Here is a 24,747-nt window from a genome sequence, read left to right as displayed (position 1 = left end):
CAAACACTTCTCCCCCCTAACAGGATCCCCCATACACTTCTCCCCCCTAACAGGAACCCCCATACACTTCTCCCCCCTCTAGCAGGATCCCCCTATACTCTTCTCCCCCCTCTAGCAGGATCCCCCTATACTCTTCTCCCCCTCTAACAGGATCCCCCCATACACTTCTCCCCCCTCTAACAGGATCCCCCTATACACTTCTCCCCCCTGTAACAGAATCCCCCCATACACTTCTCCCCCCTAACAGGATCCCCCCATACACTTCTCCCCCCTCTTTACACCGAGGTCCCATGTCGATCAGCATCAAGAGTGACATCCTCCGGGCTGGCGAGATCGGCTCGTAATCTCACACCGCGACCTGTTAGTGTCCAACGACACGCAGCTCGCTCACCGAGGGGAGATATCCTGGAATATTTTATAAAATAATATATACTCGTTATTGAAACAATAGTATTTGCAATCCCATAAAACACCTTTGACAATTTTGAAAAAATAACGCTAATAGAAGTTCGAAGAAGACAGAAGAAGAAAATAACGGTAATTGAAGTTCGAAGATAATTTTTTTTAGCAAATTCTGATGAACAAATTTTCAATATCAGTTAAGAAGTTTTTGAGTTTATCAATCACAAATAATTTTCTCATTTTCCTAAGAGAAGAATCCTATTTGTGAATGTATATTGAAATAAGTGTGATAGGGCTAATTACATAATTTGCCGATTAAGTCACTCATAAGCCATTTATCACTTCGATGTATATTTTCATACAATATTTGTCATTCTACTCGACAGATAGGCAAATGGAACATATCCGAAAGTTCCAAACCTATTTTAGTGTGTTTGTACCTGCATAACGCGGAATCCGGTGTGTCCTCAACGTGCGGTGCTCGCTCTTCGTCCGGGGAAGATGAACCGCTAGTTTCACTGGTGGCTTCGCTACCACCCCCACGGTATCTTTCTACACCATCTGCAAAATAGAAAAAATAACGTATGTGACGAGCATACATGTCAGAAGTGAAACGTCTTTGGTTAGATTCAACGATCTTTACCTTAATATTCCTTATCAGGACCTTGAGATTTTACTCTCAACGCGCTTAGAGATTTCACTTCAATAAATAAGTCTATCTATTTAGACAAACCTAAATAAAAATCTCTAAAATATTTCAATGTGTATCTGGAAAACTTAAGACGCTTTTTAGCTCACAGAGCTATGTAGACAATTCAAAAGAAAACAATGATAATCTTATCAAAACCTGAATGATTTTTGTTTTCATACCGTTTTTATGAATTTTAATATTAATAACTGTTGAAATATACCTCGCCTGTCATCGCAATCAGGCGCGTCTTCTAAGCTGCGCAGAATTTCCGCACACAATTCTGATTCCAATGGAACGGGGTTATCCGACTCCCTGGAATGATAAATTTTACTTAGTTACAATTTTTTAAATTATAATTTTTTAGAACTGCACACATTGCTAGTTTGCAAAAAAAAAAAAAGACGGGTTGCACTCCGGGAGATTGATTGATTGATTGAGCTTGATTATTAACGTTGAGCATGTTTGATATCCATCCGTCTTACGCTTTTTCGATCAGGTCACGTGTCCTGACGCGAGTTTAAGATTTAATACCCAACGCCGTTAAAGAATTTTTCACTTCAAAAATAGCGTTACGTTCATATATCGAAATGAGGTCGTAATGCTCACCTATGTGTAACACAACACAACGTGTTGTTGGCTTGTCACTTGTTGGCACATGTAAGATGCGACTCGATTGTGCAAGTGTTGTGTGTGCGTTTGAAACATCTACGCGTGTGTGTGTTGGAATTGTCGACGTCCAATCGCCACGTTCGTACGTGTGTGTGTAAAGGAATCGTTGATGTCCAATTGTCACGTTTGTAGGTGTGTGTGTGTCACCTGTTGTGCAACACGAGCGCGACGGCGGCGGGGTGCGGCACGGGCGGCAGGTGCGGCGTGTGTGTGTGTGTGTCACCTGTTGTGCAGCACGAGCGCGACGGCGGCGGGGTGCGGCACGGGCGGCAGGTGCGGCGTGTGTGTGTCACCTGTTGTGCAGCACGAGCGCGACGGCGGCGGGGTGCGGCACGGGCGGCAGGTGCGGCGTGTGTGTGTCACCTGTTGTGCAGCACGAGCGCGACGGCGGCGGGGTGCGGCACGGGCGGCAGGTGCGGCGTGTGTGTGTCACCTGTTGTGCAGCACGAGCGCGACGGCGGCGGGGTGCGGCACGGGCGGCAGGTGCGGCGTGTGTGTGTCACCTGTTGTGCAGCACGAGCGCGACGGCGGCGGGGTGCGGCACGGGCGGCAGGTGCGGCGTGTGTGTGTCACCTGTTGTGCAGCACGAGCGCGACGGCGGCGGGGTGCGGCACGGGCGGCAGGTGCGGCGTGTGTGTGTCACCTGTTGTGCAGCACGAGCGCGACGGCGGCGGGGTGCGGCACGGGCGGCAGGTGCGGCGTGTGTGTGTCACCTGTTGTGCAGCACGAGCGCGACGGCGGCGGGGTGCGGCACGGGCGGCAGGTGCGGCGTGTGTGTGTGTGTGTCACCTGTTGTGCAGCACGAGCGCGACGGCGGCGGGGTGCGGCACGGGCGGCAGGTGCGGCGTGTGTGTGTCACCTGTTGTGCAGCACGAGCGCGACGGCGGCGGGGTGCGGCACGGGCGGCAGGTGCGGCGTGTGTGAGTGTGTCTCAGTTACTTAAATGATAGATATCAGTATGTGGAGATTCATAAAATAATAAATCAAACACGAAATTCATATAGGTCAGAGAAAAAAGTTAATAAATCAGGTGTACCACAAGGAAGTGTGCTCGGCCCATTTTTATTCCTCTTATATATTAACGATTTACCGAGATCAGTGAAACACAAAACAGTTTTATTCGCAGACGACACTACCCTTATTGTTAAATGCACGGATAAAAATACATATGAGAGAGATATAAATACAGCATTACATAATATAGTAAAATGGTTACAAAATAATAATCTGAAAATAAACTTAGTAAAAACAAAAATAATTCAATATTATACAAAGAATTGCACCAAAATTAATCTAGATATAAAATGTAATGATCAAGTAATCGAACAGGTAAAACACCATAAATTCTTAGGTGTTCTGGTAGACGAAGGTCTAAAATGGGACAGTCATATTGAATATATTTGTGATAGGATAAATCGTTTCGTTTATGTATTACGTCGCCTAAGAGATACTGTATCTATGAATGCTGCAATAAATGCCTACCATGCATATATATCGTCGATACTATCTTACGGAATAATTCTTTGGGGACAGTCTTGCGAGGTGCGGAAAGTATTTGTAGCACAAAAGAAATGTATCCGAGCCCTGTGCGGATTACATCAAAGGGACAGTTGCAAACCAATGTTCGGTAAATTACGTATCCTTACACTGACCTGCATATATATAAGAGAAGTATGTTTATTTGTTAAATACCACCCAGAATATTTTAAAAAGAAAGGAGAAGTAAATTCGCATATGTTAACGAGGTATCAAAATAAACTGCACTTTCCAACATGTAGAATAAATCAAGCAAAAAATAGTGTGATATTTATGACTATTACAATATATAATAAAATACCGGATAACTTTAAGGATCTCCCAGTAAATATATTTAAGAAGAAACTGACGAAATGGTTAATGGAGAAACAATTTTATGATATTCAAGAACTTATTACATTGCGGAATCTGTGACAAGGAAGAATTAGTGACGTTTAACAATAGTGATTAGTGACGCGAAGAATTTGTGTAGTGTTGGTGTAGTGTAATTTAACTTATTTCCATTTAAATATTTGCACACCCAGAAAATGGGTAGAATGTATTAGCGCGTTAACATTGTAATAACACCTTTTTTGTAACTACATTCTTGTAAATAAATGAAATTTGAATTTGAATTTGAATTTGAATTTGTCACCTGTTGTGCAGCACGAGCGCGACGGCGGCGGGGTGCGGCACGGGCGGCAGGTGCGGCGTGTGTGTGTGTGTGTCACCTGTTGTGCAGCACGAGCGCGACGGCGGCGGGGTGCGGCACGGGCGGCAGGTGCGGCGTGTGTGTGTGTGTGTCACCTGTTGTGCAGCACGAGCGCGACGGCGGCGGGGTGCGGCACGGGCGGCAGGTGCGGCGTGTGTGTGTGTGTGTCACCTGTTGTGCAGCACGAGCGCGACGGCGGCGGGGTGCGGCACGGGCGGCAGGTGCGGCGTGTGTGTGTGTGTGTCACCTGTTGTGCAGCACGAGCGCGACGGCGGCGGGGTGCGGCACGGGCGGCAGGTGCGGCGTGTGTGTGTCACCTGTTGTGCAGCACGAGCGCGACGGCGGCGGGGTGCGGCACGGGCGGCAGGTGCGGCGTGTGTGTGTGTGTGTGTCACCTGTTGTGCAGCACGAGCGCGACGGCGGCGGGGTGCGGCACGGGCGGCAGGTGCGGCGTGTGTGTGTGTGTGTCACCTGTTGTGCAGCACGAGCGCGACGGCGGCGGGGTGCGGCACGGGCGGCAGGTGCGGCGTGTGTGTGTGTGTGTGTCACCTGTTGTGCAGCACGAGCGCGACGGCGGCGGGGTGCGGCACGGGCGGCAGGTGCGGCGTGTGTGAGTGTGTCACCTGTTGTGCAGCACGAGCGCGACGGCGGCGGGGTGCGGCACGGGCGGCAGGTGCGGCGTGTGTGTGTGTGTGTGTCACCTGTTGTGCAGCACGAGCGCGACGGCGGCGGGGTGCGGCACGGGCGGCAGGTGCGGCGCGCGCGGGCTGAACGCGCCCGCGTCTAGTGTCGGCACCGCAACACGCGGCAACGGCGCTCCGCCCCACTCCGCGCACATGCCCCATGGACCTGCGCACGCGCAACACATTCTAAAACATCTATTTCTTACAAAAAAAAAACAAAATTATGTCCATCAGATTTTAACGTAAACGAACACGTATACATACGGTTGAACGCATCGAACGAAACTAAAAAAAGAAATTTTAGAAATTTTTTACTGTAGATACAAGACCTTCTTGACTCGTTCGACGCATTTAGTACGCAAACTATGTGATCAATTTAAACTTTTTTTATGTGTATTCGTTCAAAGCTTAGATAAATAATACACTACAAAAGTTTCTTGCCGATTCTTCTCCAATCTCCATAGATATTGCTTTCGGTGGTAAATGTTAAAAATACTTATGTAATGACGAGTGCTACTAAATAGTGGTCTAATTGAATAAATGAATGTTTGAGTTGGAGTTTGAGTTCAAGCTCTCACCGCTAGCGAGTCCCCAGTCGTCCCGCTCGGCGAGCACGTCGGGCGGCGCGTGGTCCCGCGCACAGCGCGCCTCCCACGTGCCCACCGCTCCGCCCGCTTCTAGAGGCAGTCGGGCTTCGCCCTCCTCTAGCGGCACGAGGATCTCTGCGTCGAACACCTGGATAACAATATTTTTGTTTCAATTTCAATAGGTAGACAAAAAAACATAATATTATAGTTATTATAAGGCCGTGTTTACAAAAAAGTTTTTTTAACGTGATAACGTTTTTAAAATCGTTTTAGTCGGATGATATGTTCAGAAACTTGTGTCACACCAAAACCTCACGAGCGCGATCGCAGGTATAACGAGAGAGAGACGGGCCGATCTCCCGTCTCATCTCGAGCGCTGCCACTGCATTATGTTATCACGTAAACATCTCGATCGTAAACCTACTTTATTAACAACCATTTTTTTTTTAATTTTCAATAAGTAGAAAAATATATAGTGATTGTGAAGCCTCTTATTATTACAGCACAGAAAATATTTTTTTTATTATTTTTCGATTTTACGTGTGTATATTTGTCAGGTTTCATGTTATTTTAAACAAATTTACCAATATGAAATTTTATTTCAACGATTGCAAATTCAGTAACGTATCCCAAGATGAGATTTATCTGTTCTGTAGCATTCAAATGCAGCAAAACAAACATTTCTTTTCAATGAATGAAAAAAATACATTATGACGCAGGATTCGAAGCCACGCCTTTTACTTTATCCTGGCAACATTTTTGAAGTTAGAAAAAAATCAGAACGTATGTGATGGTGACTTAGTGTGTGTGTATGGATATGCGAGTGCGTGTAGGTATAGTAACCACAAATAACTAATATGTAACCTCAGCGAGCGTATTAGCGGCTAGCGCGTGCCAGTCGTTGGGCTCGAGGCCGCGCGCCGCCCACCAGTCGTCCGCGCGAGCTGCTGGGCCCAGCTGTCGGGCCAGTTCCTGTGCAGACGCTTGGATCGCTTTCTGCAAATAAAAATACAAAAATTGAGCACTTTTTAAACTGCGTTCTGGAAACAAAAAAATAATCAAAGTATAATTTTTTTTATAAGATGGAAAGATTACAATTTGTAGCATATGTTGTTATTAATAAAGAAATAAAAACTGTTTTCCGATTTGTTGTAAATTAGCTACTATAGCCATTAAGAGTGCATTTTGATAGTTTTTTTTTTGTTGTGGTGGTAATTTGGTGTGTCTAATAATTTTATTTAATTCTTTTATATATCTATACTAATACTAATATTATAAAGCTGAAAAATTTGTTTGTTTGAACGGGCTAATCTTAGGAACTACTCGTCCGAGTTGAAAAATTCTTTCGGTGTTAGATAGTCCATTTATCGAGGAAGGCTATAGGCACACCCCGGACACTCCATACAAAATTATCGTTTTGACAGTCACACTGTAGAGACTGCAAATGTGTGTGTTAACGCTTTATGGTTGGCACATTTGTGACTAGCGTAAAAAAATTCGCGTTTTCCTGATGAAATACATGCGTAAACAGCACAATATCTAACCATTTTCTACGAAAAACGATAATCACAAATCTAAAATAATAAAATTACTTCAAAAGTAAAAATAAAAAGTCAATTTGATTAAGTAATGTTGTCAATCTTCGTTGCGTATCGTCCCTGTAGAAAAATGTGGCCCATTTTTAGACTGATCGTGCGGGGTGAGGTAAGTGTTTAATTTTGGCGGGAGGCGGAGAGTGTCCGTTCTGTAGCGTTTAGCTACTATTATGTATTCTGTGCTATAGGCTATATATCATCACGCCAAGACCAACTGGAGTGGAACCCAGCTAGTTCATCTATGCTCACCCTTAGTTCATGCGGCGGCATGCGGCAACGCGCCCGTGCTGTATCACTGAGCCCAAGCGCGAGGTCTCGTCGTCGAGCCGCGAGCTTTTCGCGCCCAGACGCTACTAGCTCGTTGCACTCCTTTTCGAGCTGCTTGTATGCGCCCGTCTGGGTTGCCAAAAAAAAAAATAGGTTAAAAAATACAAAAAAAAAAAACATATAAATAAAATATATCGGATATGTGAGCGAACTTTCTCAAACTGCCTGTATTCCCAACAAAAAAAAAATGTGTACGTGTACTAGTGTACACACGTAAGTGAAACTTCTTTATGACCTTACTAGATTTCCGCCCGCGGCTTCGCCCGCGTTTTCAAAGGAAAACCCGCATAGTTCCCGTTCCCGTGGGATTTCCGGGATAAAACCTATCCTATGTGTTAATCCAAGTTACCCTCTATATGTGTGCTAAATTTCATTGTAATCGGTTCAGTAGATTTTACGTGAAAGAGTAACAAACATCCATACATCCATACATCCATACATCCATACAAACTTTCGCCTTTATAATAGTATTAAGATTTTTCGAAAAATAATTTACTATATGCAACTTTACAGAAATACGTCGACACGCGTGGTAGGGATAAGAACAAGATGGAGCGTAATGGAAAAATGTCACGCGTAACGAAAAAATGTTACACTAAATTTTTTTCCAACCCCGATAAAGAAGTTTCACTTCAAAAACAACATATAAGTACTAAAAATATTGTATAATTATTGTGTCTTTTTTCTGTCAATGACTGTTTGTTTTTAAAATAAATAAAATATTTCGGATGAGCGAACTTTCTGTAACTGCCGATGTTTCCTATAAAAAAAGAAATGTCAAATATGCGAGTACTCCTGCAACTATTTGTACCGACCCATTTGGGAGTAACAACCAGAAAAAAAAATTAGTCAAAGAATTATGATTAATTCTATAAACAGATATGAAATAATTAAATTTCAAAATTGCACATTTAATCATTATTTATCGCAAACTACAAGTGTTTTTACATTTTGTGACATATTTTTGCATGTATGTACATGTGTTTATCCGCATTTACCTTCGCGATCTGCACAGAAAAGGGTCCAAAACACGCGTCTACAAAGTGCCGATAGTCCCTCAGCGGTCGCTCAACCGCCGCCTCCCACTGCGCCGCCCACACGCTCAGCTGCTCGCTCTCTGCGCGCGCGCACACCGCTGCTAACGCTTGCGCGGCACTAGGGGTACGAGAAATTAGTTAAAGGACTATACTTGAAAAATATACGGTTCACAATGCAACGGATAAGTGTACAAAAAAATAAAAATAAATCAAAACTACCTTCAAAATTATGAAAATATTTTGTTTGATGTAAAAATTATATTATTAACGTAAAATTTCATTTTTTACACACACTTCAAAGCTCTTAAACAATAACATTCACAGCAAGTATTTTTTAAGCTTCTCAGCACTCCCTGTTGTGAGATAACCTCGGACAAAACACACCTACTAATTGCGAAATGCATGTTAATTGTTAACATTTTTTTTTTTTTTTTTTCTTTTGTTTCATCTGCAATCAGCGGTTTTCGCTATAAGCGGATGTGTTGTCAGGCAAAGTTTGGCATGTAGAGCGAGCCCTCCAGTGAGGACAACTGCTCTTCAAGAAAAAAAGCTAGATAACATCTTTTCTTTTAAGACGTTTGTGGTAGGACCTTTTTATCAGTTGGCTAGCTAGTTTGTTGGGATGTTTCTCCAGTCTAGCAACATAAGATTTTGTATGCGTGTTAATTTCGTCTTTTATGGAGCATATGTTAGTGTGGCTTTGAATTTCAGCATTAGTAGTAAACCAGGGGGCATTGCTGAGAGTTCGCAGTATAGTATTTTGCTGTCGTTGCAGTAGCGAGATCGATGAATTACTGGCACTACCCCATAGTTGAATGCCGTATGTCCATATAGGTTTAATTACACTTTTGTATATCAGTAGTTTGTTGTCCAGTGACAGGCGACTTTTCCGGCCCAGTATCCAGTACAAGCTGCGGTAGCGAATGTTTATTTCTTCTCTTTTTGCTTTGATGTGGTGGTTCCAGGTCAAACGTCGATCCAAGTGTAGCCCGAGGTAGCGGACTCTGTCAGTGTGTGGTAGTGTAGAATCTTTAAGCTTTACAGGCGGGCAATCTTCTTTTCGAAGCGTAAAGGTGACGTGTACCGATTTTGAGGAGCTCGCTTTAATTTTCCACCTCTCCATCCAGTCCGTGATCGCGTTGAGACCTTTTTGTAAATTTTTTGATGCAATTGCCGGATCCTTACTACTTGCTAGTATTGCTGTGTCATCAGCGAATGTTGCTGTAGTAACGTTTTCAGTAAGCGGTAAGTCAGCTGTAAAAAGTGTGTATAGTACTGGTCCAAGCACTGAACCTTGTGGCACACCTGCTCTGATGTTGTAGATGTTTGATGTCTTTCCACTTTCCAGAATTTGAAAGCGACGTTCACTAAGATAGGATTTTATAAGTGGATAAAAGCTGTGAGGTAGATTTTGCCTTAATTTGTATAGCAAACCTTCGTGCCACACTTTGTCAAAAGCTTGCTGGATATCCAAAAACACCGATGAACAGTATTCCTTTTCTTCTAGTGACTTCCGGACTCTTTCAACTACTCTATGAACCTGTTCAATAGTGGAATGTTCCTGTCTGAAGCCAAATTGATGATCTGGAATAGCATTGTTCACTGCGAGGCAGGTAAGCATTCTGGATAACAAAATCTTTTCGAATACTTTAGACAGTATCGGTAATAGGCTAATGGGTCTATATGATGATACCTCATTAGCCGGTTTGCCAGGCTTATGTATCATCTGAATATTTGATAATTTCCAGAGATTAGGAAAATGTTGAACCCTTACAATTCCATTATAAAGGATGGTCAGGAATACTATAACCTTACGGGGCATCTGCTTTAAAATTTCCTTGGTTATAAGATCTATACCAGGCGCTTTTTTATCTTTAAGATCTTTTATCTTCCTCCATACTTCGGCGGTAGTTACTGGTTTTGGTGGGAGAGACATTTGCATATCCTCTTTAAGGGCATTAATGATTTCATCGTCGTGTCCAGTGGATGTCTCTTCGTTGGGACGGAAAACTTTTTCTAGATGTTCGGCAAAGCAGGTTGCTTTTTCCTCTGGTGTCCTCGCCCAGCCTTGCGTTCCTTTTATTGGTGGTTTAGCATTCTGTGGACGATCATAATTTTTTGTAAACTTCCAGAGCGAGTAATTCGTCGAGGCATTTGCAGTCAGCGATTGGAGTTGTGTTTCGAGAGTTTTATTTCGCCAATTATGAAGCATATCTTTCAGTTTTCTTGCCTCTCTGTTGAATTTTGTTTTATCTGTACTCAACCTGCTGTCGTGCCAGATGCGCCTTGCTCTTCTTTTATTTACTATAGCCCTTTTTATATCGCGAGGATAATTATCAGGTATTTTTAAAGTCCTACTTTCCAGAGTGTTTAGGATACAGGCTTTTTGAATAAGCGATGTTACATATTTTGTGGATTCTTCTATGTCATCGGGTGTCTTCAGGGAAACTTTTAGGTCAATATTATTATTCAGATATTCTCTAACGGAATCCCAATCTGTTGATTTATTATGAAGTGTCTTTATGTTTTCTTCTTCTATTAGTAGGGTGCTAGCTGTTAGTAGAACTGGAGTGTGATCAGAAGAACCATCGTAGCAAGATTCTATTTTAAAGTAATATGTTGACATACCCTTTGTAATGAAAAAGTCGAGTAGATCCGGGATTTTATTCTTATCTGAAGGCCAATACGTTGGCTCGCAAGTAGTAATGACACGCATGTTATTATTGTCTATACAAGTTTTTAGTTGCCTGCCCCTTGTAGTTGTTAACCGTGATCCCCAGTGAGTGTTCTTCGCATTCCAATCGCCTCCTGTAATAAAGCGACTTCCTAGACTGCTGAAGAATTCGGAGAACATTTCACAGCTAATTTTATGTCTTGGAGGGCAATAGACCGCCAATTGTTAACATGCATTTCCGAATCGCACCACTTCTTGTCACAAGACGCGTACACGTCCCGCACTAGCTACAAGCCCCTCCCACGCGCCCGCACCCACCTACAAGCCCCCCACACGCCCCGCCCCCTAGCCCCCACTCACGTGATCTGATAGCTGGCGCGGCAGTGCAGGCCGGGCCCGGCGACGCGCGCCGCGAACGCCGAGTCGTGCGCGGGCACGCGGGCCGCGCGCACGATCACCCAGCGCCACGCCACGCGCTCCCACACGCCGCGGCACGCCCACCAACCCACGCCGCCTATTTAAAAAAAATATATGCGTGTACTAGAGTACACACGTAAGAAGTGAAACTTCTTTATGACCTTAAAAATTTCACGAGTACGGCGTAACGCAAAAATGTCACGCGTACGGCGTAACGCAAAAATGTTACACTAAATTTTTGTCCAACCCCGATAAAGAAGTGAAACTTCTTTATCGGGGTTGGACAAAAATCAAAAAAAAAAATTGGTTGTCTGTAAAGTCGGTTTACTGACGATAGTTGAACGTGACAACGTCTTAAGGCCGATTGTGCTTCTTTGTCAGTCGTTCCGCGCTCTCGCTTGCACTATGGAACGCCTCAGAGCGAGGTAACGCCGCATGAGTCATGTTTTTTCGTGCGTGCAGCCGGCTCTATCGAATTATAAGACGTTGTCACGTCAAAAATGTGTGCGTGTACTAGTGTACACACGTAAGAAGTGAAACTTCTTTATGACCTTATTTTTTCAAAAAATAATTTACTATGTGCAACTTTACAGAAATACATCGAATCACGCGTGGTAGGGATAAGAAAAAGATGGCGCGTAACGGAATAATGTCACGCGTAACGAAAAAATCTTACACTAAATTTTTTTCCAACACCGATAAAGAAGTTTCACTTAAAAAAAAAATTAAACTAAGGATATCACAACATTTTAATTTTATCAAAAAAATCAATAAAAATCTGTAACTCTTTTATCTATTACACAACAAAAAATTAAAACCAAGGATATCGCAACATTTTTTTGTATGTAACAAAAAAAAATCAATAAAAGTCTCCTAATAAAACCCTTCGTGCATTTTTCTTAATTTACACATAAAAAATATTATATGAATCATTTAACAAACCACATACCGACAAGTAGTATAAGTGCAGAGAGCGGACACAGTACAATCGCGACTACGATTGCGAGGAGCGGCTGGAGTATTCCTAGTATTGCGATACGCCATATTAACACTTCGAATAACACGAACCATCTGAAAATTGAACAAAAATATATTATTGCACACGAAATCATAATGTATTTAACATTTAATATGTATTTCAATTGGTAGAGCGATAGACACAATTTTGTGAATCTTGATGAGCCAATAGAGAGGGTAAACATAAAAGTATTGACACAGGACATATTGGTGGAACGTTGTAGAGCCGATATATGACATAGACATAGGTTAATTAAAGAGACGGTAGAGCACATGTACGAGGGCAGTCCCAAAAGTAGCCGACCTAACCAAGAAAAAACAAAAAATGTGGAATAAATTATATTTATTTCTCTACATAGCTTCCTTGTAGTCCTTTACACTTTTCCCAGCGGTGCTCTATAGCTTCAATGCCGCGTCTGTAGTAGGAACCGTCGAGCTCTTCAAAATAGGCATTAACCGTAGACTCAACATCTTCATTGCTTGCAAATCTTTTCCCACCGAGCCATTTTTTTAAGTTTGGGAACAGAAAATAATCAGATGGGGCCAAATCTGGTGAATAAGGTGCATGAGGTAGCAATTCAAACTTTAATTCTTCGATTTTAGCCATCGCAATGCCGGAGGTGTGGACTGGCGCGTTGTCCCGATGAAACAAAACTTTTTTCTTTGATAGATGAGGCCGTTTGATCTTTATTTCTTCACTTAGACGCTGCAACAAGTTTGCGTAATACTCGCCGTTGATGGTTTTTCCTCTTGGTAGATAATCTATGAAGATTATCCCACGAGCGTCCCAGAAAACCGATGCCATGACTTTTCCTGCCGATGGAACCGTTTTTGCCTTCTTTGGGGCCGATTCTCCCCTTGCAGTCCATTGCTTTGACTGTTCTTTCGTCTCCGGTGTGAAATAATGAACCCACGTTTCATCCATGGTAATAAATCGACGCAAAAACTCTGCACTATTGCTTCGAAATTTTGCCAAACACTCGACTGAAACATCCTCACGACGCTGTTTTTGCTCTAGTGTGAGTAATCGCGGCACCCACCTTGCGCACAGCTTCCTCATGTCCAAGTTTTCAGTTAAGATACGATGTACTGCACTTTTTGAAATGCCTACCATTTCTGCTAGCTCGCGCACTTTTAGTCGACGATCATCCAATACAATTTTGTGGATTTTTTTTACCATTTCTGGCGAAGTCACCTCATTTGGTCGCCCACTTCGAGGTTCATCTTGGCAGTTCGTTCGGCCACGTTTGAACTCGGCCACCCAATATTTTACCGTTGTCAACGAAGGAGAAGACTCCCCCAATGTAGAATCTAGCTCTTCTTTTATGTTAGTTGGGCTGAGGCCTTTCAAATGAAAGTATTGAATGACGTATCGTAGACCAATTTTTTCCATATTAGAAAATTCTCTGACAACGTTCACTTTCAAGGACTACAAAACAAATGACAAATGACCTAGCGTGTTCGAATTCCAAATTTAAAATCCGCATTGATCAGACTTTTTAAAAATAGTATTTAATCGAATAAAACTGCCAGTACGTAAGTCAGGTCGGGTAATTTTGGGACCGCCTACGTAGAGCTCCCACAGGCCAACAGTGGCACGCTGAGCGCAGCGGCGGGCGTATGCAGATAGAAAGCTGGAAACTTATAAGCGCTTACCGGCGCTTGACAGCGCTGGTAAGCCGCGCAGGAAAATGTATGAACGCGCACTGATAAGCACTGAACGGTGCCGACAAGTTCCGACAAACTCAATACGATTTTTTTCAAGTTGTCTTGGTCTGCTTCAACTTGCTTCCTTTGTGTAGAACGGACCAGCACTGTCAAGCTCCGGTAAGCGTTTATAAGTTACCAGCTTCCTTTCTGCATACGCCCTTAGAATGGCAGGGCACCTGTTTGATACACAGTTCCATGGGTCTGGTAGAGCACCTGTTGATACACAGTTCCATGGGTCTGGTAGAGCACCTGTTGATACACAGTTCCATGGGTCTGGTAGAGCACCTGTTGATACACAGTTCCATGGGTCTGGTAGAGCACCTGTTGATACACAGTTCCATGGGTCTGGTAGAGCACCTGTTGATACACAGTTCCATGGGTCTGGTAGAGCACCTGTTGATACACAGTTCCATGGGTCTGGTAGAGCACCTGTTGATACACAGTTCCATGGGTCTGGTAGAGCACCTGTTGATACACAGTTCCATGGGTCTGGTAGAGCACCTGTTGATACACAGTTCCATGGGTCTGGTAGAGCACCTGTTGATACACAGTTCCATGGGTCTGGTAGAGCACCTGTTGATGCAGTTTCACGGGTAGAGCACCTGTTGATACACAGTCCCGGGTACAGCACCTGCTGATACACAGTCCCGGGTACAGCACCTGTTGAGCTTGCCCGGGTTGGGCGCGTCCAGCTCGTAGAGCAGCGCGTTGCCCGCGTGCAGCGCCACGGCCAGCGCCGGCGCCCACAGCGGCACGGTGAGCGGTACAGCACCTGTTGAGCTTGCCCGGGTTGGGCGCGTCCAGCTCGTAGAGCAGCGCGTTGCCCGCGTGCAGCGCCACGGCCAGCGCCGGCGCCCACAGCGGCACGGTGAGCGGTACAGCACCTGTTGAGCTTGCCCGGGTTGGGCGCGTCCAGCTCGTAGAGCAGCGCGTTGCCCGCGTGCAGCGCCACGGCCAGCGCCGGCGCCCACAGCGGCACGGTGAGCGGTACAGCACCTGTTGAGCTTGCCCGGGTTGGGCGCGTCCAGCTCGTAGAGCAGCGCGTTGCCCGCGTGCAGCGCCACGGCCAGCGCCGGCGCCCACAGCGGCACGGTGAGCGCGGCGGCCAGCGACAGCGCGCTGGCGGCCAGCGCGGCCAGCGGGAACAGCAGCAGCAGCGCCAGGGAGCCCAGCCCGCCCACCAGCCCGTACGTCCACACGCGGTGCGCTTGCCGGCTCAGCCCTTTGCCCAGCAGACCTGATAGATACAGACGGTTATTGAAGTGAAAACTTCTTTAGAGGCGTTGAGCACTTTTACTGTAATGGGTGTAAAATCTTAAACTCGCGTCAGGACACGTGAACTGATCGAAAAGGCGTAAGACGGATGGATATCAAACATGCTCAACGTTAATAATCAAGTTTTCACTTCTGCCGACACTCCCGGAGTGCAACCCGTCTTTTTTTGGAGAACTTTCATACACAAGGATTTAGTGATAAGTGAACAGTGAGTTAGAAATGAGCGGACATGGAAATATATTTCACGAAATAAAACAAAGAGCGAAGTGAAATGTAGATTATGTCCAGTCAAATTGACATAGAAGTAAAATCCGTATTACAAAAAAAAGTATACAAAATATTGAAGTATGGGCGGTTCAAACTCCAATTCTGATCACAGACTGGTCAGAGCTACTTATTTACTACAAAAAGAAAGAAATGTAGTGTATTTTTTTTTATTACCAATTTTCTGTCACATTGTCTCGCCAAATAAAGATTTCTTCTTTCTAGATCAAACTCACTAAGATTTTCCGATATTTTCTTTAATTATCCTCTAATTAATACATCGCTCACCCGTATCTGGTTCCGTTTCGAACCTAGTCCGCTCCTTGGACACATATCGCCACAGTTGCAACAGACGAGACCACATAGTTTGCGTTTCGCTGCTCCTCTTTGGAAATAGAGTTCCGTTTACCTGAACAAAGAAATTAATGTATTGTTTTATCAATTAATGTGCATCGGTACAAATAAATGTATTTTCTTTCTTTCTTTAATAAAATAATATAATAAAATACAGTTAATAAAGTTTGAAAAGAAAACAATATCGAGACAAATACAAATGAAAGAGCGATGAATGTGTAAAATTGCATTCTTCTAACATTTTTTTTTCTAATTTTAAGGATTTTTTTCTATGCCAACACATTAAAAACTGCGAAAAATACCTGCGATAATTCCAAGTCAGGCACGAACGGTTTGACACAGAGTAATGTGCGAAGGGAGAGCGGCGAACACCACGGCACGACTACGCCCAGCAGGAACATGATGTTCCACGTCCACGACCATGCTCTGTGTGATAATTACTCTGTATATAATTTACGTTGATATCCATACTAATATTATAAATGCGAAAGTAACTCTGTCTGTCTGTCTCTTACTCAATCACGCCTAAACTACTGAACCAATTTGCATGAAATTTGGTATGGAGATATTTTGATACCCGAGAAAGGACATAGGCGACCTTTTATTGCGAAATATGTAGGTACCACGCCCAACGACCGGGCGAGTTTATACGTTCGCTAGCTATGCAGATACTGAGCCATTCTGCGCACGCGCGGCCTGTGGATAGAGAGCATAGCGTACGGGATGTGGGTGGGAATAGGTGGGTGGTTTACTTTAATCAGTCGTAAAAATTTCCAATTTTAGGAAGATTAGAAAAATGATTTTAACAATAGTTAGGGAAATTTCGATTGACAGAAAAATTACGATAAGTCAGGAAAAATTACTATAAGTCAGGAAAATTTCCATAAGTCGGGAAAATTTCGATAAGCTGGAAAATTTCTATAAGAAAGGAAAATTTCTATACGTCAGGAAAATTTCTATAAGTCAGGAAAATTTCTATACGCCAGGAAAAATCCATAAGTCGGGAAAATTTCTATAAGCTGGAAAATTTCTATAAACAAGGAAAATTTCTATAAACAAGGAAAATTTCTATACATGAGGAATATTTGTATAAGCCAGGAAAATTTGTAGAAGTCAGGAAAATGTTTATACGCCAGGAAAATATACGCCATAAGTCGGGAAATTTCCATACGTCGGGAAAATTTCCATAAGTCCGGAAAATTTCTATAAGACAGGAAAATTTCTATACGTGAGGAAAATTTGTATATGCCAGGAAAAATCCATAAGTCGGAAAAATTTCTATAAGCTGGAAAATTTCCATAAGGCATGAAAATTTCTATAAACAAGGAAAATTTCTATAGGTGAAGAAAATTTACCTTTGCCGCATAATTATATAGATAAGGAAAATTTGTATAAGTCAGGAAAATTTCTATACGCCAGGAAAAATCCATAAGTCGGAAAAATTTCTATAAGCTGGAAAATTTCTATAAGGAAAATTTCTATAAGCTAGGAAAATTTGTATAGATAAGGAAAATTTGTATAAGTCAGGAAAATGTTTATAAGCCAGGAAAATTTCTATATCGTCACGTCATGGAGTAAGGCGACGATTTTGTTTTTTTTAATCTTGCCAAAGAAGTTTCACTTCTGACACATGTGCTCGGCACAAACTTTTTTTTAAATTTCAGTCATTTTTTGTTGATAATTTAATTTTTCATGGAGTAAGGCGACGATTTTAGTTTTTTTAATCTTGCCAAAGAAGTTTCACTTGTGACACAGCACTGACCTGTGCGCCAGCGTGAGCAGCCGCCAGGCCGGCCAGCGCGTGCAGACAGCGCGCAGCGTGTCGCGGTGCGCGAGGAACACGGGCTGCGAGGGGTCGGAGCGCGGGGTCACGATGTTGGTGGGGCGCGGGGTCACCACGGTGGGGATGCGCTCGGCGCGCCCCCGGAAGTGCCGCACCACCGCCCAGTTGCGCGCCAGCCAGATGCGCGTCGCGAACCGGAACTCGTTCGTCGGCGTCTTCGCCGCGCGCAGCTCCTGCGCAATACGTTATAATTGTAATTGCTGAACCAGTCATAGTGTTTCTCAATCCCTTGTACACAAAATTCCATTTAGGGCCGATTTTTCAATGCTTGGATAAAACTTATTCGTCGAATAATGTATAAAACTACCATTTTAAAAACGTATTCTAATTGCCCGTATTTGACAGTTTACGTGACATTTTAATATTATCGTGTAATACTTTATTGGACGGATAAATTTTAACCAAGCATTGAAAAATCGGCCCTTAATATAATTTGCTACCTTTTTTTAAAAAAATCTATTTATTTCTTATAAATTATAAAATTGTTTCAACTACCCGCATTTTCGAACATCTGAAAATATCAAACAATACCAACACACCTTCATCAACAGCGGCTCCCTGTCCCTCAAGAACGTGAGGTCCCGTAGTAGAAAGTAGCGATGCTGCTGCAGCTTGTGCGCCTGCATGGCTGCAGCTGCATCCTCCATGGCGGTCCAACGCAGCTCACTACTCAGACGCTGTGCGGCTATCGCCAGCTTCTCGCTTCGCCACGCGTCCGCACGTGAAAGGATCGGGTGGGACGCGCGTATGCGGGCTTCGGCGGTTGCTAGGCCCGCTTCGAGCTTCCGGCGAACGCCCTCTTCCGCTCTGATGAATAATAATATTAGATTTTTATTTTTATTAATAACTCAGGCCCCGGAATCACAAACACAATAGAAAATCTATTGTGTCGTGGACCGATCGGGCCGTTCGGGGCTCAATGCGTCGAATGTCAGAATTCATTTTTTTTAATGAAACTTATTTAGGCGCGTTAAGAGTAAAATTTCAAGGTCGCGTCATGGCAATAGCGTCACGTCATGGAGTAAGGCAACGATTTTGGTATCTTTTAATCTTATTTATTTAGTTATTTTAAAAACAAAGATCTTGTCAAAAAAGTTTCACTTCTGACACGTGTGCTCGGCACACACGCTCTTTTTAGCACTTATTTTTTCTTCTCTAACCTATCCTATACAGTAGTAATAGAAACACAATTCACTAGTTCCACTTTATTTATATTTTATAAAACATGTTTTCGAAACCGGCCCTTATTGTAATAAAATATAGATAAAGTGGAGTTAGTGAACTGTGTAAGAATACTATAAAATGCAGTTTCATTAAGAGGTAACAATACAAAGTATAAATGCTATCCATTAAAAAAATTGGTTGCCTGTAAAGTCGGTATACGGGCGAAAGTTTTACGTGACAACGACTTTTTATGTCTGTCTCTCTCGCTCTTAGGCGGGCTAACCATGCCCGTGAGCGGAGCGTAACGCAGTTTCTTGAAGTGTCACCCGGCAAACCAATTTATAAGACGTTGTCACGTCAATATTTACCTGGTGAGTGCAGCATACGCACGCAGCTGGTCAGCGAGCAGGTCGGGCACGTCGGGCCCGAGCGCCGCGAGCTGAGCGCTCGACGTCACTGCGGCGCACACGCGCGACACGTACTCGCGCATAGCGGCTGTGGACACCTCCTGTACAACGTAACGTGTAGTGTAACACGAGATTTATACAAAAAATCACAAAAAATTGTGATTTTTTTAACATTACCAAAATAATAGTTAAAAAAATCATGCAAAGCAAAATAATTTTATTTCAAGATTTTAAACCCATTAAATTATTGTACAGTCACCCATGCTTTATAAATGTACAAAGTTTGAATTAATCTGTCTGCAGTCTAAAGCTGTAGGTTACATACAAATGTATGTCAATTAAACATATAAAGTACGACACGCAGGTGAAGCAAATAAATGAAATATAAAAAACGTGTTAAAAAATCTAAATTTAAATAAAAAAAATAACCTTACCTCCTCAATATCTTTCAGCGGCACTTTCTGGCTAGCTAGATGCGCGGCGCGTTTCTCTCTAAAGTGCAGGAACCAGCCGCGCGACTCTCGCTCCAGTATCGCCTGCAGCGCGGGCGCGGCGCGGCGCAGCAGCTCGCGTCTGTACAGCCTTAAATCCACCTAAACATTCATTTAGTTATTAAACGAAAAATAAAAAGTGTCTCTTTGGTGGTCATATTGATCTGAAATTAATCGAATTAGGGCTGATTTTTCAATCCTTGGTTAAAACTTATTCGTCGAATAATGTATAAAACTACCATTTTAAAAACGTATTCTAATTGCCCGTATTTGACAGTTTACGTGACATTTTACTATTATCGTGTAATACTTTATTGGACGGATAAGTTTTATCCAAGCATTGAAAAATCGGCCCTTAATTAACTTGCAATAAAATAGGTGCCTTATTACGTTTTCTTAGTTATTAGAGTAAAGTTAGAATGCATAAAATTTGACCAAAATATCTTACCTCATTACCATTTTATTAACGAAGTTCTAGATCAATAATTCTTTGTATTAATACAAGCGGTCCGCCCCGGCTTCGCCCGTGGTACCTACATGTTTAAACTATCCTATCTCTCAAGTTGAATCGAACTGCACATGGTGTGCGAATTTTATTATAATTGGTTAAGTGGTTTAGGAGTCCATTGAGAACAAACATTGTGACACGAGATTTACATATATTAATTTAATATACACACCCACACACACACGCACGCACCTGTGTCCGCTGCGGCGTGGTGTAGGCGTGCGGCACACGCGGCGCGGCGCGCGGCGGGTCCCGCGCGTCCGCCTTCTCGGACGCGGCGCGACGCATCGCACGGGACACCCACGCGGCGAGCGCAGATATATCCTCGCGATTTTCCGGCTGTAACAACAAAAATGTTAATGTTTTTTTAAATTTTTTTTTGTTATCAAGCAAAAAAAAATGTTCTATTATTCTATAGTAATTTTATGTACAACACCACCAGGTAACTTTACTAATTTGAATTTAAATTATTACATACCTTGCATATCAATTCCGCAACCAAATAACGCGAGCGTTCTTCCCTTATTTTCTTATCCAAATCGCGAGCTTCTAGCCATGGCATACCGATGATTAAATCCAAAAGCCTGTAATCAATGAAAACAAAGATTTCACAAAAAATAAAAAAAAATCTTGCTCTCGTATTAGTTGCATACTCCAAAAACCTTACAAATATGTTTGATTTTAGGAGTATGCAATCTTCATAAACACATACCTATGCAACCCTTTCAGCAGAGCTTTCACCCCCGCTATAACCGACAGCCGCTCGTCCCGCACCAGCCTGTCTCTTGCTACCACCACTATCAATGCTACAGCCCTCGCTACATGACAGTAAAGATCCTCTCTCGCACGCACTCTGCCACGTTGTAGCCAACCGGCTACACGCCACACGTGAGTCTGGCCGGGGAAATGCCGGGATGGTACTTCGAATTCCCTGCAGACAAGGCCGGTTTTGCATTAATAGAAATTAGCGAACTGGTATAACAAAAACATATAGTGAACATCCTCCTTTTCTGATGTTGATTTCAAATATGCTTAAGACTGAAGCTAAGAGAAACAATAAGAGATATTTAATGTATCTAAAAAGAAATAACAGTAAGAGAAAAAATTGACATTGATTAAAAATATTTTTTTTAAGGAAACAAATATTAATAAAGAAATTTGAATTCAATTTTTTCGAAGGGTGGCAATTTTGTTTGAGTACAATTCTGTAAAGAAATTTGGTGGAAAGAAAGAATTGTTAATAGAGAAATTAATAACTGATATGTCAAAATGTTTATGTGTTTGTCTATTAATATTTAGTCTATGAATTATTATTATTAGTGCCTATTCAATTTTTTTGGGAATTAAAATTGTCTATGGATCACTAAGTGCATTTCTGTTCTTTTAAGGCTAGAAAGAACAATCTATAACTTGACTATTTTTTATTTACAATTCCATCTTTTAATAAAAACAACTCCATTAATATAAAATACATTATATTTTATTGAGATTATTTTCTACAGATAGATGTCTAGTACCTTTTATATTGTCTCATAAATAATACTAAAATATTGTTTATTTCGAGAATTGTTTTACACAGAAACTAAGTATAAGAATATAACAATATCACACACAGATAGAGTGAAGATGACATGATAATAAATATCCTATATGCTACATGAATTGTATGGTTCTAAATGGGAGCATGCTAAATATGGCTTATGTATGAATGTAGGTGGCAATTATATATAGTAAAAAAAAGTGAAGTCCCATGTCCCCTAGTGGGGTAAGGGGCAGATGCATTATACATCTGTTTCACTGATCGGTTTTCTTTAGGGACAAGTAGGTGATCAGCCTTCTGTGCCCTGCCAGACCAAGACATTTTTTTTTCTTCGTCTCCACCGGGAATCGAACCCAGGACCCCTCGGTTCTACGCTCACGCGTCAGCCACTGTACCAAGGAGGCGGTCAATTATATATAGATTGGGTTGTATTCAAAAGTGCTCTTATTGTACATATTTGAGTTAAATAAATGTGCTTATTGTAAAGTGTTAAGTTCTCTTTGTTTTGTCATGTTTTATATTAACACTCTTATAGGGAGGACAAATAGACAGAATTGCATTACTGTTATTAAAAACAAATATCTATAGCATACAAAATTAATATGATTTACACTGGTTTTTGTTTGTGTCAGTTTTACTGAGAAAAGGTAGTAAGGTCCGTTCGCACCTCGCGTAACTGCGCGGCATCGTAGCGTACGAAAAATATTCTTTCTTATTAAATCGCACTACGAGACACCGAAACTACACGCCACGGCCGAATTTGACCATTAATTGGCAAACACGTCACATCACGTAGTTACGTCTAGTAACTCAAATTCAATAAAAATATAGAATTTTAGATGACCATCATGTTTATACAATACATATTTGGTATTTGAATTATTATCATTGGTGCCTATTCAATTGTTTTGAAATTAAAATTGTCTATGGATCACTAAGTGCAAGTCTGTTCTTTTATTACTATCAAGGCTAGAAAGAACAATCTATAACTTGACTATTATATTTAATAACCTCACAATATTGCCACCTACATAAAATATAATACACATAAATAAACTACACATATACACGCGACATACCCCCATTCACGTATTGATTCCAATTGCTTAGTATTTAACTTCTTCTGCATAAATATATCCTTGTGATAGCTTTTAACAAGAAAATTACTTATATACTACATGATTATAATACTACTAAATGGCATATATACTGAATAATGATAATTTTGCACTAAATGATGAAATGAAATCACTTAACATTAAAATATAATAATTTGCTTCAACACATGTTTTTTATTTTTTCTGCATTTATCACTTTTTTTTGGTTTTTAGATTTGCTTTTATATACTTACTATATAAAAAAAATATGTTCTAAAAAAGCTTGATTGCAAAACTAGTTTATCCTGGGTATGTGCATACATATTAGGATAAACTAGTACTACTACTACTTCTACTTATGAGTTATGCCTGTGAATGCAACAAATACAGTCGGTCGGTCGGTCAGTCAGTCATGAGAGCATTATGAAAGTTTGTAGAATAAATTGTTAATTGTTATAATGATTTTGTGCATACTTAACTTATTGAACAAATAACGACAGGTGTAAATTTATGGATAATGAAATGATTCTTCTATTTATTTTTATAATTTTCACTTGATCTACACTTATTGCCTAAGCTTGTATATGTCCCAAGGGGGTTACCATGATGTCATAGCAGTATTATTTGCTGTTTGGGAAAGTTAAGGCACAACAACTGTCATTATTCTAAACTGGAAATAATATTGCTTTATGACATTACGGATGGAGACAGTAGTGAGAACAAAATGGGCCGCTTCTTCTTCTGGTATTTAATAATCAATATTAATAAGCATAGTATGAAATTAAACATATTTGCCTACCCTTTCTCCCTAATAGAATGTAATTGTTTCGGAGACAGAGGATGGGGCTCAATGCCTGCGTCGAGTGCTGCAGCATCAATCTCATCACATGGCGGTGCGATGATGATGTCTGATGGGTGATTACCTGGACCAGTGAACCGAGATTGTGGGAGGACTGAAAATTAGAAAAATATTTTTAAAATTATTTGTTAATACAGTACAGTACAGTATACAATACAGTTACTAGTATTCATAGAAACTATGAATTAAAAACTATAGCACTTACTAATTTTTATGTTCTGGTGAATTAATCAGTTTTATGGAAGACAAACTTTCTAAATTCTTCAATCATGAAATTTATTGCATTCTCTCATGCAATAGGAGAATGTTAGAATTTTATGGTTTCTTGTTATATTATTTTGAACTTATATTATTCATGTACTATAGTTTGATGAAATTTTACACATCAAAATATTTAAATAAAATAAAAAAATCACATACCAATAGGAAAAGTTTTCCAATGATACAGAAAATCCTCTGCAACTTGTTTTATGTTATTTACGAGCTGTTCAACTTCGGGAGGTGCTCCTACCAGGTTCACATCGAATCGCAAGGGCTCTCGCTCGGGCGCCGGCGCTTCTAGCAACAAGGAGTTAGGCCGCGAAGCCCGCTCGCCCTCACCAGACATTTTCAACAGCTTCTTATTTCATAAATTAAACTAATCACATAATGATACTGTGGGCGCAGTCGGCGGAGATATCACTTAACATCCGTAGACTTTTTTATTATTTACTTTCATTTGATCAATCATATCCGACGTCTATCGGACTGTGATGAACACTACATTTTCCCACATGTATTTTAGTGTCGGAATGTTGGATCGTTACGTCGAGTTATATATAATTTAAATAGAATTCAATCTTAGGTTTTGTAGGACAAAGCAATAGGACGAAAAAGAAAACCAATACCTATTCTTTGAGTTTCTGTTTG

At 41.7% G+C, this 24,747-nt stretch overlaps 1 protein-coding gene across 1 annotated transcript; it reads right to left on the bottom strand.

Moving 5' to 3' along the window:
- Positions 1-241: 241 nt before the first annotated feature.
- Positions 242-24,737, bottom strand: LOC149906297 (uncharacterized). Its single transcript, XM_090104350.1, has 22 exons — positions 24,259-24,737; positions 23,779-23,932; positions 21,055-21,273; positions 20,821-20,926; positions 20,535-20,681; positions 19,778-19,936; positions 19,305-19,444; positions 18,312-18,579; positions 17,692-17,945; positions 16,232-16,355; positions 15,864-15,984; positions 15,033-15,273; positions 12,259-12,380; positions 11,253-11,406; positions 8,180-8,336; positions 7,104-7,250; positions 6,124-6,255; positions 5,251-5,407; positions 4,691-4,838; positions 1,314-1,405; positions 843-963; positions 242-405 (listed from the first exon to the last, which is right to left on the bottom strand). The coding sequence occupies exons 1-22, from the start codon at positions 24,443-24,445 to the stop codon at positions 276-278; spliced, it is 3,480 nt and encodes a 1,159-aa protein (XP_089960476.1). The 5' UTR covers positions 24,446-24,737; the 3' UTR covers positions 242-275.
- Positions 24,738-24,747: the final 10 nt, after the last annotated feature.

This window comes from Colias eurytheme, chromosome 8 (genome assembly GCF_061535395.1).
Source record: "Colias eurytheme isolate Ceu_HAF_F1 chromosome 8, ilColEury1 Martin Lab GWU primary, whole genome shotgun sequence".
Taxonomy (NCBI): domain Eukaryota; kingdom Metazoa; phylum Arthropoda; class Insecta; order Lepidoptera; family Pieridae; genus Colias; species Colias eurytheme.
Note: the sequence above shows the minus strand (reverse complement) of the source record. Positions and strands in the feature narration are given on the sequence as shown.

Bases quoted from the DNA above. Each gene is read 5' to 3' on its own strand.
- LOC149906297 (XM_090104350.1), bottom strand. From the start codon at position 24,445: ATGTCTGGTGAGGGCGAGCGGGCTTCGCGGCCTAACTCCTTGTTGCTA. The intron at 18,580-19,304 runs GTAAATATTGAC...ATTATTCATCAG, and splicing joins GCGTATGCTGCACTCACCAG to AGCGGAAGAGGGCGTTCGCC. The intron at 5,408-6,123 runs GTTACATATTAG...ATTGTTATCCAG, and splicing joins CCGCTAATACGCTCGCTGAG to GTGTTCGACGCAGAGATCCT.